The sequence below is a fragment of the Malaclemys terrapin genome, chromosome 6 (assembly GCF_027887155.1).
Source record: "Malaclemys terrapin pileata isolate rMalTer1 chromosome 6, rMalTer1.hap1, whole genome shotgun sequence".
In the NCBI taxonomy this organism is placed as follows: Eukaryota; Metazoa; Chordata; order Testudines; family Emydidae; genus Malaclemys; species Malaclemys terrapin.
In genome coordinates, this window is record NC_071510.1 from 6746522 (window position 1) to 6765773 (window position 19252).

General features: G+C 40.4%; 1 protein-coding gene across 1 annotated transcript in view; it reads right to left on the minus strand.

Moving 5' to 3' along the window:
- DNAH6 (dynein axonemal heavy chain 6) overlaps nucleotides 1-19252 on the minus strand; it is a 178265-nt gene that overhangs the window by 13499 nt on the left and 145514 nt on the right. The window contains exons 64-68 of the mRNA XM_054032513.1: nucleotides 16538-16684; nucleotides 12723-12861; nucleotides 6597-6716; nucleotides 3275-3396; nucleotides 868-997 (exon numbers count right to left, since the gene is read on the minus strand). Coding sequence (XP_053888488.1) covers nucleotides 868-997; nucleotides 3275-3396; nucleotides 6597-6716; nucleotides 12723-12861; nucleotides 16538-16684 — 658 coding nt within the window. The remainder of the gene's footprint in view (nucleotides 1-867; nucleotides 998-3274; nucleotides 3397-6596; nucleotides 6717-12722; nucleotides 12862-16537; nucleotides 16685-19252) is intronic.

Here is a 19252-nt window from a genome sequence, read left to right on the forward strand (position 1 = left end):
AAAGGGTTAAGAAGCTCAGATAACCTGGTTGGCACCTGACCAAAAGGACCAATAAGGGGAGAAGATACTTTCAAATCTATGGGGGAAGGTTTTTGTTTGTGTCTTTGTTTTGTTCTCTCGGAGTCAGCAAAGGAGCCAGGGCAGGGTAAATACATCTCCCTATACTAAGCATCTAGTATTGCAGAAATAGTAAGTAATAGCAAAGAAATGTGTTAGATTATCTTTTGTTTTAGCTTGTGAATTTTCCCTGTGTTAAGAGGGAGGTTTGTCCCTGTTTTTGTAACTTTAAAGTTTTGTCTAGAGGGGAAATCCTCTGTGTTTGGAATCTTTTTGTTACCCTGTAAAGTTATTTTCCATCCTGATTTTGCAGAGGTGATTCTTTTATCTTTTTTTAAAATAAACTTCTTTTAAGAACCTAATTGTTTTTCAGTATCCTAAAGATCCAGGGGCTTTGATCTGTACTCACTTTGTAACCAATTGGTTAGGATATTATTCTCAAGCCTCCCCAGGAAAGGAGGTGAAGAGGTTTGGGGGGATATTTTGGGGGAGGTAGAGCTCCAAGTGGCCCACCCTGAATGTTTGTTTAAATTACTTGGTGGTGGCAGCGATCAAGGACAAGGTGGAACTTGTGCCTTGGGAAAGTTTTAACTTAAGCTGGTAAAAATTAAGCTTAGGGGGTCTTTCATGCGGGCCCCCACATCTGTATCCCAGAGTTCAGAGAGGGGAAGGAACCCTGACACCTCCAGTGATAACAGTTTTCCTATATATGCAAAAGGTTCTTCAACAAACAAACAAACATATTTTTCCCAAATACCATTATATATATGCAGTAATATTGGCAAAAGCCCATTAACAACACTATCTTACCAGACAGTTTTGTCAAGATAGTGCTAGCAAGCTCTTGAACAATTTCATCATTGCTTTTTCCTGATCCTTGTGCAGTTGATCTTGGCTGAACCTCAAGTATTGTCGTGATTAAAGTGCTAGTCTCTTTACGCTGCAAAGAAAAAAACAGAAAAGCAGTGAACCTTTAAAAATTTGCCATCACAAGTTATTACTTAAATATTTTAATCTCTCTCTCTTTTTTTTAGGTGTTTATATTCAGAACCAATTTCTTCCAAGGAAAATTTTATAATTTGTTCACGATATTTTCATTCTTGAATTACTTGAAAATGTAATTGAAATCTGTAAATAGGACTTTGCTCTGTTTTTAGGTGGCTTTTTTGACCAGCTATTGTTACCATAAGAAATAAGTCACCATGATCACTGAGTGTGTTATTTTGAGTCATATATATATATATATGAAAAAAAGCTGGAAAACATGGGAATAATTTTTTCTCAACCTCCATCTCTTATAAAATGCATCCATTCCACTGCACTGAATTCCAGACCTTGATGCTGCTTGAATTCAGTATAAACATTTAAAATTAGAAAAAAAGCTTTGTTTTTATTTTCCCCATTGACCTATCTAAAAGTAACAATTTTTACTGCTTTCTACAGAAAGAAGTGTGAAATGCATTTTTTCTCAGTACGTTTCTAACTTAGTTCATTAAACTTACTGCAGTATATACTGAATGAGACTATAAAATTAAGGGAGTTGAGTTAAAATTTTAATGTTTTTAATTATCTTACTATTGGAAGTTATAAAATCCCTGCTTCAAACCCCTAGGACCAAAGTTTATTAAATAATGTGTAGTTTATCTTCTGGGTTTTTTTAGGTGGTATGACAGTCTTTTGCTTTTATAGTGCTGTGCCATAAGCTTATTGCGACGTTAGTCTAGTTTTTAGAATTAATATTATACTACAAGCAAAAGTGGATGTTTTTCTAATTCAGTGCTTATGACAGACAAAAGATATTGCTTTTCAATGGCATATTGTGTGTGGAAGAGAGAGTGTGTAGTTGAGATTTTCAAAGCAGTCTAGGCCAGTGGTTCTCAAAGCTGGCCCGCCACTTGTTCAGGGAAAGCCCCTAGCAGGCCGGGCCCTTTTGTTTACCTGGCGCGTCAGCCGGTGCAGCCGATCGCGGCTCCTACTGGCCGTGGTTTGCCACTCCAGGCCAATGGGGGCTGCGGGAGGCGGCGCAGGCTGAGGGACGTGCTGGCTGCACTTCCCGCAGCCCCCATTGGCCTGGAGCGGCAAACCGCGGCCAGTGGGAGCCACGATCAGCCCAACCTGCAGACGTGGCAGATAAACAAACCGGCCCGACCCACCAGGGTCTTTCCCTGAACAAGCGGCAGACTGGCTTTGAGAACTGCTGGTCTAGGGGACTTAGACACTTAACTTCCACTAAATTAATGAAAGATCATTATGTTATAGTAGCACCTTGGAGTTACCCATCAAGATCAAAGCCCTATTGTGCTAGGTGCTGTACATGCACATCACAAGAGACAGTCTCTCTCCTGGAGAGCTCTCAAATTAAATAGATAATTCTAAGGGTGGGAGAAAGGAAGTATCACTATCCCCATTTTACAGATAGGGAACAAAGACACACGGAGATTAAGTGACTTGCCTAAGGCCACCAATTCTTTGGTGAAGCCAGAACCTGAACCCAGATCACTTGGGTCCCACCCAGCTCAGGGGAGGGATAGCTCAGTGGTTTGAGCATTGGCCTGCTAAACCCAGGGTTGTGAGCTCAATCTCTGAGGGGGCCATTTAAGGATCTGGGGCAAAAATCTATCTGGGGATTGATCCTGCTTTGAGCAGGCGGTTGGACTAGATGATCTCCTGAGGTCCCTTCCAACCCAGGTATTCTATGATCTGTGTCTAAATCCCCTAGTCTGTTTTCAAAATCTCAACCACATTATCTAACTATTTTAATGAGTGTTTGTATGTGTGTAATGCTGTTTTTCCTAGACTACTATGAGGGTGGATTTAAGGATATGTTTTAATAAATATTAATGTACGTGTTCCGAACAGGTTGTCAGTATTCCTTCACATCTCTCATCAGTCTAATCCAGAAGTATAATGTCCCATAAGAAGAGGCTGATTTGTGTAAATCTAAGGATAGAATCAATGTCAATAAACTGTCCAGCATAAATCATGGTGCACTTCATAAAAACGTAGCTTGACCCGAAACAGGTTAAAGAACATATTCAGGAGTTACATATGGGAAAAAATAAATCTAATGAGTAGAGGTGGATTCCCTAGCAATTCTTGCTTGTTATTTCTGCTTAACAAACTATAATTATTAAATCAAATTCTCCCTTTAAACTACAAAGTATAATTCGTTTAATATAATTAATTTAGAACATGTATTTAAGAAAAGCCTACAAACCTGGAAAGCCAAATTGGCGTTCTCATGCATTCCAAATATTTCTGGGTCGTCGATCAAAGGAAAATTTTCAATATAGTCTTTATAATCTTGCAAACTATCAGCCATAGGGGCAAAATATATACCTGTTACACAAATACACATACAGACTCCATATTAAAATGTTTTATTGTGAAATAAATGAGCAAAAATGTATGGAAATGTCAAAATGTATATATTGTATATTATTAGGGAAAAACTTAAATTATTGAAAGCACATCCAAAGAAGTAAAGGAATTCACTTCATAAACAACAAAACATCAATACGAATATGCTTTAAAATACATTTGGATGGTAACATTTTTCATTATGAGTGACAGGCATATACCAGATTCTGACACTCTAAAATTGTTAGAGGCAGAATTTTACAAAGGTAGGGCCAAAAGTCCCACATTTTCATGTTTTGCATTAGCATGTCTTAGCATTTCAGAGGAACTAGAACTTTTGAAGCAAATGGGTTATATTCTGCAACAGAAAAACAACTGGATATTTGTTGCCTGAGGAAACAATGTAAAAACTTGAGCAGGATATGGGATGTTGCTTGTTATATCGCATAGACAGAACAAACTTTATTTAAAATAAAAAGAATCAAATGGCTTTCACAGGCTTGACTGCGGAGCTAAAAACCTGACAAGTGGTAACTCACACAGGTATAGTGAGCCCCAGGTTAGTTCCTGACTGGCCTTCCAACTCTCTGGTGGGTCATTACAGTTCTTTTCCTCTTTGGAGGCTTCTAGCTGCTCAGCAACTTACACAACTAGGGTTAACTACTCATAATTAATTGCCATCGGTTAACAGCATAACTACCAGGACTGGAAGAAAGAAAGACTGGTGTGGCTGAGAGGATAAGTGCTGGACTGAAGTAAGTGCAATCTGTCACTGGCCTGTGATGGATATTCAGCAAACTGAAATTAAATTCTCTCCTCCGCTCCCCCTGTTCTTCCAGGGAAATACATATACAGGGACATGAATAAATGACATTAAAGGCATTGAAGTTGTGTATGTAGGATAGAGCAGAAGGAGGGTCCAGTGGTCAGGGCACTAGCCTTAGACTTTGGAGATTTGGGTCCAAGTCCTTGCTCCACCACAGAGTTGCTATGTGACCTTGGGCAAGTCACTTACCCTCTGGGTACCTCTGTTCCCTATTTGTACAATGGGAATCACAGCATTGCCCTACCTCCCAGGGATTCTGGGAAGATAGGTACATTAATGATTGCCAGGCACTCAGAGGCTACAATGATGGGTGCCATACCAGTACCAAAAATAGATCAATTTGTAATGGGTGGCAGCACGTCTGAAAAACTGCTCCCAGTTGTTCCTGCAGAGAAATGGTGATGTGGATTCTGGTGAGTCACTGAGACAGGTGGTTCATTGCCTCACACTGATAACAAGGGAGGTAGAAAAGCCTTTCTGGGGAGGGGGTGAGCGGAGCAGTCCTGAAAAAAGGAATTTTAGGAGTAGCCCAGCTCAAGAAGGAGAGATTCAAACTCCATGGGCTCGATGCTCCATTGCACTGGGCCTCGTGTAGTCATTTGCAACAGCACAAAGGGGGTATAAAATGCTCCCAAATTAGTGAGAAATGTCCCTCTGGTCAACTCTTCGTTTGATGCTCTGACCCCATTTCAGGCAGAGAATGCTGACAATGTGCAGTGCTCGTAGCATTGGGATCCACCTCAAACACCTGTTGAGCATGGTGCTATGCATCTTTTCAATATTTAATGGGAAGCAAGAGAGCTTCCCTTCTCCCTGAAGATGGCCAGGGTAAAAAGATTTAGCACCATCAGCGGGATACAAGGACTCATTGGGAGTTATAAACCCTGCAGCAATACTGGAATCTTCCTGGTTGTGCTAAACTTTTAGCCCTGGGCCAGTTCTGGTAAGGACTTTAAAGTACAGCTCTAATCAAAGAAGTGGCTCTGTAAAAATAGCAGTGGGGTTCTAGGCTTGTCATCTCTCTGGCATTTCCAGATCAGATATGCTCAGTTCACAAGTAAAAAAATGTTTTTTTCTAATCTGCCATTCACCCTGGAATATGCAAGTAAAGATAGATTCTCATGCACCATTACCTAGGATAAAGGTTCTGCAGGCCAAATTCTGCCCTCAATTACACATGCACAAACCCTTTGTCTTTAGATTATGCCCTCGATGACACCTGGGAAACCCTATTGTCTTCAATGGGTTTGCTCAACTGTAATTTATTGGATCTTAGCAAACAAGTCTGCTGATGTGCAAGAAGGATTAGATACAATCCAGTTCTCTCTTTCTTACGGGAGGTAGCATCATCCACTAAATATGCACCTGACAGGAAAGTCGGTAGACCTGGGTTCTATTTCCAATGCTGCCATTGGCTCACTATGTGACCATGAGCCACTTATGAGTTCCCATTTGGGGTGCCAGATTAATTTTAGATTAAGATGAGCCCTTTTGAAAACCATGGGAACTGAGTGGACTGAGCACTTTTGAAAATCTCACCCTTGACCTCTCTGTGCTTTGGTTTTCCCATCTGTAAAATGGAGATAATGTTTACTCATCTTTGCAATGTGTTCTAAGATCTAGAAGTTAGAAGCACGGACAATTATTACCATTAATTGTGTTGGCTCAGCAGTGCTGACGGAAGTATAAAACACAAGCAAAAATAGTTTTGTCACTAAATTCGGCAGATATAACTCTTTATACATATTGTGGGACTAATTTTCCTTTCATTTATGCTGGAGTAAATCATGAGTAACTCCATGGAAGTCAGGGACTACTCTAGTGTAAAAATAGTAGGAGAAGAGAATCAGGTGCAAGGCTCAGAGTAAGAAGGTAATATTTTACATAGTGACTTTTCAGAGAAGAACCACATTCTACGGAGTCCCTGAAAATCTTAGAAAGTCCACAACAGAGCTCAAGGTTCTTCTCAAATACTGCAAAATTTGGGCCAAAAGCTTCTTTTTGGAAACTGCACTTCTGAGTCAGAGACTTCTGTCTGTGGGAATGGAAGGAGATACACTACCAATAGACTAACACGGCTGCTACTCTGAAAACTACCAATAATGTCCGCTGTGGGGCAAGAGACATTTTTCTCAATAAAAAACTAGGAAGACATTAACTAAGCTTGTTATCCAGTTCTTAGACACACAGAGTGAACCAGACCCCATTGACTGATGCAAGATTCATCACAGAAAGATCAGAATTTTTCTAAAACACAAATACAGAATTAAACACACAAAATCATAAAAAAATGGGACAAACATAGTTTGCATTAACCTAAATGGAAATCCTCTATAATTTGAATTGTATTTACCTGACTCGGAATATTTGTAATCATATTCTAATGTTTCAGGAGCAAAAAACCTCTTTAAGACTGTACGCAGGCATCTCTGATCCCAGGTGTCTGTAACTCGCCCTCCGTAAGTAATTTCACCTGCAACAGTGTTTGAGTTTTACAGATTACAATTTCATATATGGATTCACATATAAAAAAGCTTTTACTTTTTAAAATTTTAACTTTCATCTTCTCTAGAATCCAGCACAGCATGATTTTTGTGCGTCACTTTCATGGAAATAAGAGTGTTTAACTGTCAGAAAGATTTTTTTTAAATCATTAAAGTGATAACTAATAAAATCTGACACTGCAATACATCTAAGTCGACTAATAAAAAAATATCAGGTTTTCAAACAAGTTGCGCACACAATTATGTGCCTAATTTGAGCATGTAATTACTGCAGCTGTATATGTAAACTGGCCAGAGACATAAAGGGTAACAAGAAAAGATTCTACAAATACATTAGAAGCAAGAGGAACACCAAGGACAGGGTAGGCCCGTAACTCAATCAAGGGGAGGGAAATAATAACAGAAAATGTGGAAATCAAAGAGGTGCTTAATGACTTCTTTGTTTTGGTTTTCACCAAGAAGGTTGGTGGTGATTGGATGTCTAACATAGTGAATGCCAGTGAAAATGAGGTAGGATCAGAAGAGGCTAAAACAGGGAAAGAACAAGTTAAAAATTACTTGGACAAATTACATATCTTCAAGTCACCCGGGCCTGATAAAATGCATCCTAGAATACTCAAGGAGCTGACTGACGAGATATCTGAGCCATTACGATTATCTTTGAAAAGTCATGGAAGACAAGAGAGATTCCAAAGACTGGAAAAGGGCAAATATAGTGCCTATCTATAAAAAGGGAAATAAGGACAACCCAAGGAATTAAAAACCAGTCAGTTTAACTTCTGTACCTGGAAAGATAAAGGAGCAATTAATTAAGCAATCAATTTGCAAACATCTAGAAGATAATAAGGTGATAAGTAACAATCAGCATGGATTTGTCAAAAACAAATTGTGTCAAACCAACCTGATAGCTTTCTTTGATAGGGTAACAAGCCTTGTGGATAGGGGGGAAGCGGTAGACGTGGTATATTTTGACTTTAGTAAATTTTTAATACTGTCTCACATGACCTTCTCATAAACAACTAGGAAAATTCAATCTAGATGGAGCTACTATAAGGTGGGTGCAAAACTGGTTGGAAAACCATTCCCAGAAAGTAGTTATCAGTGGTTCACAGTCATGCTGGAAGGACATAACGAGTGGGGTCCCGCAGGGATCGGTTCTGGGTCCATTTCTGTTCAATATCTTCATCAATGATTTAGATAATGGCATACAGAGTACACTTACAAAGTTTGTGCACGATACCAACCTGGGAGGGGTTGCAAGTGCTTTGGAGGACAGGATTAAAATTCAAAATGATCTGGACAAACTGGAGAAATGGTCTGAAGTAAACAGGATGAAATTCAATAAGGACAAATGCAAAGTACTCCACTTAGGAAGGAACAATCAGTTGCGCATATACAAAATGGGAAATGACTGCCTAGGAAGGAGTACTGCAGAAAAGGATCTGGGGGTCATAGTGAATCACAAGCTAAATAATAGTCAACAGTGTAACGCTGTTGCAAAAAAAGCAAACATCCTTCTGGGATGTATTAGCAGGAGTGTTGTAAGCAAGACGCGGGAAGTAATTCTTCCACTCTACTCCATGCTGATTAGGCCTCAACTGGAGTATTGTGACCAGTTCTGGGCACCACATTTCAGGAAGGATATGGACAAATTGTAGAGTCCAGAGAAGAGCAACAAAAATGATTAAAGGTCTGGAAAACATGACCTATGAGGGAAGATTGAAAAAATTGGGTTTGTTTAGTCTGGAAAAGAGAAGACTGAGAGGGGACATGATAACAGTTTTCAAGTATGTAAAAGATTGTTACAAGGAGGAGGAAGAAAAATTGCTTCTTGTCCTATCCTCAGAGGTTAAGAAAAACAATGGGCTTAAGTTGCAGTAAGGGAGGTTTAGGTTGGACATTAGGAAAAACTTCCTCTTAGGGTGGTTGAGCACTGGAATAAATTGCCAAAGGAGGCTGTGGAATCTCCAGCATTGGAGATTTTTAAGAGCAGGTTAGACAAACACCTCTCAGGGATGGTCTAGATAATACTTAGTCCTGCCATGAGGCAGGGGACTGGATCAGATGACCTCTCGAGGTCCCTTCTAGATCTATGATTCTATGTAAACTGGGTAGCTGCATATCATGTGCCTAATTAACCTATCAGAGGGGTAGCCGTGTTAGTCTGAATCTGTAAAAAACAACAGAGGGTCCTGTGGCACCTTTAAGACTAACAGAAGTATTGGAGCATAAGCTTTCATGGGTGAATGCCCACTTCATCAGAAGCAAGAGTCTGATGAAGTGGGCATTCACCCACGAAAGCTTATGCTCCAATACTTCTGTTAGTCTTAAAGGTGCCACAGGACCCTCTGTTGCTTTTTACTAATTAACCTAATAACTGTATTCACAGTCACTGTATTTGCTGCGTAACTGGAGTAACTGCATATGCAAGATACACATACAATGGTACACACAATTTTCATGATCATTTTTGAACTGGGAAACTCTGGCCCTTAATGTGGTAACAGAAATTTGTTATCTGATGATCTCCTTTCTGGGACTGACTTCTGCCCTAATCTCAGACATTTGAATGGCAGCTCAGATTGTCCATGAAGCTAGACAGCTTGGACTCTACACTCACATCATCTTTGTACTTTCAAAGCTATACAGAAACACCGCCTTCTTCTTAGTAGCTATATATAAGCTCATAAGAGTAACATCATATTCAACAGTATTTAACTACATACAGGGATCTGAAAAGCAGCCATCATAGGGAGATCCAAAGAACTTTCATGTTGTGGGGCAAATTAGGGGAGGAGTCATCAGGCAGAGCTGGCGCTAGGCACAAGCAGACTAAGCAATTACTTAGGGCCCCGAGCAGCTCAAAGGGGTCTCCTATTAATTATTAGTATGTGTTGTGCATGGGTGAGGGGCCCACCAAAATATTCCTGCTTATGGTCCCGTACGGGCTTGCATCGGCACTGTAATCAGGTAACCAATACTCCATCCTGCCACCTGGCCTTTGCCTTAAATTGAGACACTGGATACACAGCAAGAAATAAGGAGAATTATTGGGGAGGAAGAGATAAGGAGAACAAAAAGAAGGTTCCCGTTTCCGAAATTTGGTAGAATGAATCTATTTTAGGGCCAGTGCTTGGAGCAGCTTGCTGCTGAAGGACTGTGCTGCGAAGGAATGAAGACCAAGCCCTTTACAAGGGTGTTGATGAATGAGCAGGAGGCAGTTTTACAGACTTCATTTTCAGTGGCCTAGGCCTTTTCCGCCCAGAATACCTTCTGCAGTCAGTTTTCCACAGCTGTATATGCACTGGCAATTCATTTGATTCCCCTAGCAAGAGTTGAGTTTGAGGCTTTCAGAACCAGACATTTATGGTGAAGGGAGATAAATAGGGATGTTGTGTTTCTGAATTGATCGGTTCTCCTAAGACAAATCTGAACAGCTCTATAGACATTTAACAACAGGTACCATGTTTTTTCTTCAGGTGTTTTAGGAGACAGGCTTTAAAAAAACAACACCACAGAAGTGCTAGGAAACCTGGCCATTTAAAGTTAAGTTATGCTTGATCAAAAAAGAAAAAGGAAGGGGCAGAGTAAGGGGGAGGAGAAATGGAGCAGGAGAGACTTTGCTCAGAGGTCTGAAACTTGAACTCCGGCAGCATTTCATTCTGCATGCAGGAAAAACAAAAACAAAACAGAAGAACCAGTGTTCAAATATCCATCCACCTTAAACAGAAGTTGGTCCAATAAAAGATATTACCTCACCCACCTTGTCCCTCTAATATCCTGGGACTGACACAGCTACAACTACACTGCATACATCCTCCTTAAAAATATATGAAATAAATGTTCATGAAGTGAACCAAAAGGTAATTTTAAGATAATGGGAATTTGGTCCAATACAACTTTGAAGTAACATCCATGAGGCTGATACTGAAGTAAAATCAATTAGCTGTAAACAAGCATTTAATATACATGGGTGAATGAACAAATCATTACAACTCAAACTGACAGAACACTTTCAGATGCAATTTGTGCCACAGAAAGGGCTTCACTTAGTAGGCAAGCTTGAAAGCACTTGTATTCATCTCAGAGAATTTACAGTAGTTTTAATCTTCAGCTTGACAAAACACAGAACAGAATAATGGGGCCTATTTTTCATTTACATTGGGAAAGGAATTTTTGCTGTATAGTACAGGTAACTAATGGGGAAAATGTAAAACCTAGGCAAGGAGAGACCCTTAACTGTTATGTTCACATATCTATCTTGTGAAGTAACTACTATGAAAACAATTCTAAAACTGTGGAATACTACAACCAAACTACAGGGTTTGTGATAAAGGCCATATTAAGTAAAAAATTATAAACCACCATGAAATAGATAGGTGAAATGCATTTTCACATTTCAGGGGTAATCTAGAAGGACATGTTAGAATAAGGGATCAGATATGTTTTGCCTAAACCACTGTGAATGTGTTTCTATTTCTTTTACTTTACTCTTTGGAAGATAGTCTTTATTCCTTCATAAGTCACTTTAATTATTTTTATCATAAAACTACCATTTTTGTTTCCTGTCTAACTAATTGTGCAAACTAAAATCTACTTAGCACAGCTAAGCAGCAAAGCAAACAGGAACATTACTGAAATTGTGAAGAAAAATTACCTTAAATTCTTGCTGTCAAAAATCAGAAATTATAATCTAATCTCTCTAATAATCAGTGCTGACTGCATGGTACCAGTACAGAATGCAATGAGCTCGGAGTTCCAAGTTGTTTTACTTTCAGAAGGAAGTGCCTACCCACTACTGTTTTACTCCAGTTTTACACTGTCGTTACTGCACTGAAATCAATGTAGTTACACTCATGAGAAGCTGCAGTAACACTGTGATGAATCAGGCCCCTTTGTGTTCCTGAAAAGATTTATTGAAGTATAAAAAACTGCTTTTGAACAGAGGCCTTGGTTTGCGATCCTATACAATGGTGATTACTAATGGTTAGATTAGATTTATCAGGCTCTCCACAGTTGCTGAAGAATTTTTAAATCACTTGTATTTGACTCTGTAAAGTGAGAGTTGGCAATTTTCTTTTCTTCTTGCCCAAGGAGTTAATGAGATATAATCTGCAGGATGATTATCTTGTTGCTATGGGTAATTAAGCAGCTGTTTGGATATTGCTACTTTGATAGCAGGTTTCCATTGGAGGGGTCATAGCTTGATGCTCCTACGTGTCCACAATAGCTCTGAATGCTGGGACTTCTCTGTTCAAGGTGACTGGCGTCATCAAGTTAGAAGGCTGCTAATTTTCTCCAATCAGGAGAGCCTTCCAAACAGAAACTCTGCAGGATGGACATAGCTTAGGACCTTTCAAAACTACACAGGTTTTTGCTGTTTGGCCTATGCCCTTGATGCCAGTCTGGTAGATAGCATTTGAATGGGTAAGTCTAACCTGGAGCTGAAGGTGTTTCCACCTCAGGGAAACATACCCATGCTAGCTCTGATCGAGCTGGTATGCTAAAAATAGAAGTGTGGTTGTGGCAGCACAAGCAGCGGGATGGGTGAGGGTACCTAGGGTTGTAGACTGGACCATAAGCAGGACAGCTAGCCCATCCCGCCACTCACACTGTTGTGCCTACACTTCTATTTTTAGTGCACTAACTCAATCAGAGCTGGCGTGGCTATGATTACTCAAGCCAGAAATTACACCGCTAGTTCCAGTGTAGACATACACTTAGCTAGTGCCTTACCCAGACTCCAACTTTAAAATGCCATAAAAGGTGAAGATTGATAATTGTATTGACTTCAGTAGGGTTCCACAGTTATAAATAAAAGCATAATATGGCCCTATACAAATAATCAACCTAGACCTGCTAAGTTGTTGCACGTAGCTATATAGCTTAGTAATATCTTGTGTTTATTGAGGAATGCTAGAAGTAGATAACTGCTAATACCGGAACTGTTAAAATAAAATATCTAAGCACTGTACCTGTTATGTAAGTTAGGGCATCCCAGGGTATCTTTCCTTCTTGACAGTAAAGATTTAGGTTCAGTAAGGCACATTCTCTATCGCTGTCATTAAATTCATAGCAGATGTTCCACCCAAGAGGTCCAAACTTTTTCCTCTCCTTGAAATATTAAATTAAAAGCAAAACTGAATAAGATTACTTTGTTCAGGACGCTCAGAGCTATTGTACTGTTAATGTGGGGTTGTCTTCAGATAGCAATTTCAAATTTTAGATTAGCACAGACCTTAGCAAGGAGCGATGTGTAAGCTTTATTGCCCCATGACTAAGGCTAAGATTTTGTCAAGGATATTTTTAATAAAAGTCAGGGACAGGTCATGGGCTTCTGTGAATTTTTCATTGTTGCCGGTGACCTGTCCCTGACTTTTATTAAAAATATCCATGACAAAATGGGGAGCCTGGATAGCTGCTGGTGGGCTGGGAGCTCCAGGGGCCCCCACAACCTGTGTGGGCTCGGAGCTCCAGGGTCTCCTTCTGCTGACAGCTCTGAGCTGCAGGGGTCCTCCCTGCCTCCCGCGGCAGCCGGGGCCCCTGCACTCCCAGCTGGTGCTGGCTGAAGTCGAGGAGGTCTTTGAAAGTCACAGATTCTGTGACTTCTGGGACCTACATAACTAAATCGCAGCCTTACCCATGAGTAGCACCTGAAGGCACTGGTCCTCAGGGACACTCCCCCCCCAAGTCATATTTTTCTTCTGGCTCTCAGGGCAGGAGAGGGTAGTGATTTCCAGTTGTCTTATGCCATGAGCACATTGTAACTCCCCACCAGCAATGGGTCAGCTGAGCTTCAGTTCTATCCATTCCCCACCCCTTACAGTACAGTACTATTAAAAGTAAAGGATTAGCTCCTGGTCACTTAGGAGATAAATCTCCCTATTACAACAGATGGGGAAGGTTGTCTCAGAATTCTAATCTTACACGTCTAATCTTACAGCTCTCCATCTGCCCAGTTCATGTAATTCCAAATATTGCATTATTTTTCAAAATAAATCATTCTGTGATTTTTTCTCTAAGTGAGATGAATGCAAATGACGCAACATTCATGAATAATCTGACAGCAGCAACCTAGTATGCTAAGCAAGGGTAACATTGGTATGTAAACAGATTTCACTTCATGCTTCCAAGAGGTTTTAGTAGAGAGTGAGTAAAAACAAACTGCAAGGTTTAGGAAGAGGAACAAAATTTAAGATGATTGGATTAAACTAATAACTGAAACATTAGATTACTTTATCGTTAACGCACAAGCTAATTGCAACTGAATTGGAGGTAGGAAGACAGAAAATGGAAATTCACAAAATTTAAGCTGTATCTAAATTTTGTGAATTTCCATTTTCTGTCTTCCCACTTCCAATTCAATTGCAATTAGTTAGTGCGTTAACGATAAAGTAATCTAATGTTTCAGTTATTAGTTTAATCCAATCAGAAATTCCTATCATTACAGGACAAACCCTGAAGTCCTTACTCAGTCCTTTCTCAAGAAAAAGTCTATTGACTTTAATGGAAATTTGCTCAAGTAGTGACTGATTGAAAACTGAGTGCGGATTGGTTCTCTGCCTATTTAAATAAAGTATTGTGTAGTCGTTCAACAACCAGGATGAAAACAGAATAATTAAAGCAGCACATTTCCTTCCTCTTACTGCCATGTGTCCCCCTGTAGTCTATGAGTTCATTTAATTTAAAACATGCAGAATTCTTCTGATGAATTGTTTGCTAACACAGTAAAGAGGAACTACAGTTTCACTTAAATGAAATGTTTTGATCATATTTATCCATAAGAAATCTCAGGAGACACACTTACATTTGATATAATTAATATGGCACAGACATTTTAATGTAATCTTTTAGGAGAAAAGAAGTCTTGTGCTTTGTATGGACCTTTCCTTTTAAATTATAATTAGCTTAACTGATAAGAAATGCTTTGCATTAGTAATAGGGCTGTCAAGCGATTAAAAAAATTAATCGCACTTAATTGTGCGATTAATCATGCTGTTAAACAACAATAGAATACCATTTATTTTAAATATTTTTGGATGTTTACTACATTTTCAAATATATTAATTTCAATTACAACACAGAATACAAAGTTGTACAGTGCTCACTTTGTATTTATTTTTATTACAAATATTTGCACTGTAAAAAACAAAACAAAAATTATTTTTAATTCACTTCATACAAGTACTGTAGTATAAACTCTTTATCATAAAAGCTGAACTTACAAATGTAGAATGATGTAAAAAAAAAACTGCATTCAAAAATAAAACAGTGTAAAACTTTAGAACCTTCAAGTCCAAGCAGTCCTACTTCTTGGTCAGCCAATCACTCAGACAAACAAGGTTGGTTACAATTTGCAGGAGATAATGCTGCCTGCTTCTTGTTTGCAATGTCACCTGAAAGTGAGAACAGGCGTTCGCATGGCACTGTTGTAGCCGGCGTTGCAATATATTTACGTGCCAGATGCGCTAAAGATTCATATGTCCCTTCATGCTTCAACCACCATTCCAGAGGACATGCGTCCATGCAGACGATGGGTTATGCTCAATAACAATCCAAAACAGTGCGGACTGGTACATGCTCATTTTCATCATCTGAGTCCGATGCCACCAGCAGAAAGTTGATTTTCTTTTTTGGTGGTTTGGGTTCTGTAGTTTCCGCATCTGAGTGTTGCTCTTTTAAGATTTCTAAAAGCTCCACACCTCGTCCCTCTCAGATTTGGATGGCTCTTCAGATTCTTAAACCTTGCGTCGAGTGCTGTAGCTATATTTAGAAATCTCGCATTGGTACCTTCTTTGCATTTTGTCAAATCTGCTGTGAAAATGTTCTTAAAACAAACATGTGCTGGGTCATCATCTGAGACTGCTATTACATGAAATATATGGCAGAATGTGGGTAAAACAGAGCAGGAGACATACAATTCTCCCCCAAGGAGGACAGTCACAAATTTAATTGATGCATAATTTTTTTAACGAGTATCATCAGCATGGAAGCATGCCCTCTGGAATGGTGGCCGAAGAATGAAGGGGCATACGAATGTTTAGCATATCTGGCATGTAAATACCTTGCAAGACCAGCTACAAAATGCTGTGCGAATGCCTGTTCTCACTTTCAGGTGACATTGTAAATAAGAAGCAGGCAGCAATATCTCCCGTCAATGTAAACAAACTCGTTTGTCTTAGCGACTGGCAGAATAAGAAGTAGGACTGAGTGGACTTGTAGGCTCTAAAGTTTTATACTGTTTTGTTTTTGAGTGCCATTATGTAACGAAAAATAATCTGCATTTGTAAATTACAATTTCACAATAAAGAGATTGCACTACAGTACTTGTATGAGGTGAACTGAAAAATACTATTTCTTTTATCATTTCTACAGTGCATATATTTGTAATAAAAATAATAATATAAAGTGAGCACTGTGCACTTTGAATTCTGTGTTGTAATTGAAATAAATATTGAAAATGTAGAAAAACATCCAAAATATTTAATAAATTTTGATTGGTATTCTATTGTTTCAAGTGCGATTAATCACGATTAATTTTTTTTATCGCGATTAATTTTTTTTTGAGTTAATCATGTGAGTTAACTGTGATTAATTGACAGCCCTAATTAGTAATATAACTTACCAGTTCTAGTTTCTGGAAATTAATGGCTAAATAAGGTTTGCACAAAATACTGCTATTACAGTTATGATTACATCAGACATATTCTGAATATAACAGACTTCTTGAACTAATTTTGTAATGGAATCTCGATACCTCTGCTATCTGAACTAATATCATCAGGTATACCTGAATGATAGCATGGAAGAAGCAAATGCCAAAAATCATTTTCCTCCAATTTATGCCAAGGATATTGTCTTCAAAAAACGTAGTCGTCATCTCTGTGAATGCTCGCCTGATGTTTGCACGAAGTCCTTTTGGAGGCTCATTGGTTACCTGAATTGGGAAAAATAACCAGTTCTTGTTCTATACAGAAGTCTCCTCTCCATTTTTTTATGCAGCGCTGTCAAGTTATCACTTGAATGGCTATCTGTATGTAAATTGTATTTTCTACATTATGCTTTAGATTTTAACCAAATGAACACATTGATTATTTACCCTAGAAAATATATGGAAATGAAAAGATATGTTATGAAAATAAGGAAATTTGGAGCAGAAAGAAATTGGAAAAAATTTGCAGGCACAAATTAGAATAAATAAATAAACATAGCAAGAAGGTGATTAAAGTAAGCGCTCTCACTATGCGAAGTATACACTACTGCAATTTAACTGCTTTATTTGGACAACAGCTTCCAGCTTCCAGATCTTAATTTAGCAGATGGCTGTCTTACTGGGCAGAAAGACTGTCCAGCCAGCAGTAGTCAGTATCTTGATTTAAATGGATTAGGGTTACAAAGATCAGGAGGGACATCAGAGTTCATGCTAGGTTATTCCATTTGCTCTTGTCCCAGGCTACATTTGTAAGGAGCTAGTGTCAGTCTTGAGTGTCTGGATTAGATGAAGATTACTTACGGAACTACTGGAACGTGCTCACATACTATGGTGATGAATATAATATAAGAACCTACATAGAACAGAATCAAATGGACCAGACTATGATAGAATTAATGTGTTGGCTTCATCAAAGAAGGTGAGAGTGGGGGACCTTTCTGATTTTTTCTGTTTTTTCTTAATGTACGTTCCACTGGGGAAGGGAGAGCATTCCTAAAGTTTTATCAAAGGGAAGGAGTTCTTGCCAGAACTCCAACAGTGGGGAAGGAGGGCGGGTCATGGAATGGACATGAGCAACACATCTCAAAGTACACCAGTTATGGAAAAGGGTAACTGTCTTTTCTTCTTCGAGTGCTTGCTCATGTCCATTCCATGTTAGGTGACCCCAAGCAGTACCAACGGAAGCGGGTAGGAGTTCATGGACGTGTAGCCTGTAACAGCTGTGCTGAACCCCACGTCATCTCTGGCCTGCTGTGTGATGGCATAGTGTGCTGTGAACGTGTGAACCGAAGACCACGTTGCAGCTCTGCAAATGTCCCGTCAAGGACACTTGTGCTCTTGTCAAGTGGTCCTTCACCAGAGGTGGCGGTTGGACCTGCGCCAGCTCATAACAGGTTCAGATGCAGGAAGTGATCCAGTTGGAGATCCTCTGAGAGGACCCCAGGAGGCCCTTCATCCTGTTCGCTGTTGTGATGAAAAGCTGTGTCGACCTGCGAAAGGGCTTGGTATGCTCCAGGTAAAACGCCAAGGCATGTTGGACGTCCAGGGAGTGTTGCCGCCTCTCATTGGTCTTGTGCAGCTTAAGACAGAACATGGGGAGGAAGATGTCCTGGGTGATATGGAAGGAAGACACCACCTCCGTCAGGATGGCCAGATGGGTTGCAACCGTACCTTATCTTTGTAGAAGACCGTATATGGTGGTTCCAAGGTTAGGGCTTTAATCTCCCACACTCGCCTAGCCTACGTCACTGCCACAGGGAAGGCGACCTTCCACAATAGGTGGGAAAGGGAACAAAAGCCCAAGGGTTCAAAGAGCAGACCCATGAGTCTGGAGAGAACCAGATTGCGGTCCCATTGTGGGACAGGATCCCTAACGGGAGGGAAGAGCCTTTTGAGGCCTTTCAGGAACCTGATGGACATCTCGTGCGAGAACACCGATCTACCCTGGATCAGCGGATGAAAAGCCGAGATGGCAGCTAGATGAACCTTGATAGAAGAGAGGGCCAGACCCTGATTCTTCAGGAAGAGCAGGTATTCCAAGATTGACTGCAGAGAAGAGCACGTCGGGGAGAACCAGTGGCACAATCTTGTCCACTTCGCCAGGCAAGTTGCTCTAGTGGTGGGTTTTCTACTTCCCCAAAAGACCTGCTGCACCTCCCTGGAGAAGGCTTACTCCTCCAGGTTCAACCATGCAGCATTCACGTGAGGTGGAGGGAGGTGAGGTTGGAGTGCAGGAGGCGACCGTGGTCTTGCGAGAGAAGGTCCTCGATGCCTGAGGTGAGCCGCCACCACCGACATGCACTTTGTGAACACCCTCGGTGCCATTGCCAGGCCAAAGGGGAGCACTGCGAACTGGTAGTATGCGGATCCCACCATGAAACGGAGGAAGTGACTGTGTCCTTGAAAGATCGCTATATGAAAGTACACGTTCCTCAAGTCGAGGGCGGCGTACCAGTCTCCTAGATCCAGGGAGGGGATGGAGGGCAGGGAGACCATGAGTAACTTCAACCTCTTGAGAAACTTGTTGAGGAGTCGCAGGTCCAGGATGGGCCTTAGGCCCCCTTTGGGGTTTGGGATCAGAAAGTAACGGGAATAGAACCCCTTGCCCATGAGGTCTAGGGGGACTTCTTCCACAGCCCCTGCCTGCAGCAGGCCCTGTACTCCTGGTGCAGTAGACTCTCATGAGAGGGGTCCCTGGAGAGGGGTGGTGAGGGAGGGTGGGATGGGGGGTTTGAAACAAATTGGAGGGCATAACCCTGCGCCACAGTTTTGAGGACCTAGCGGTCCGAAGTT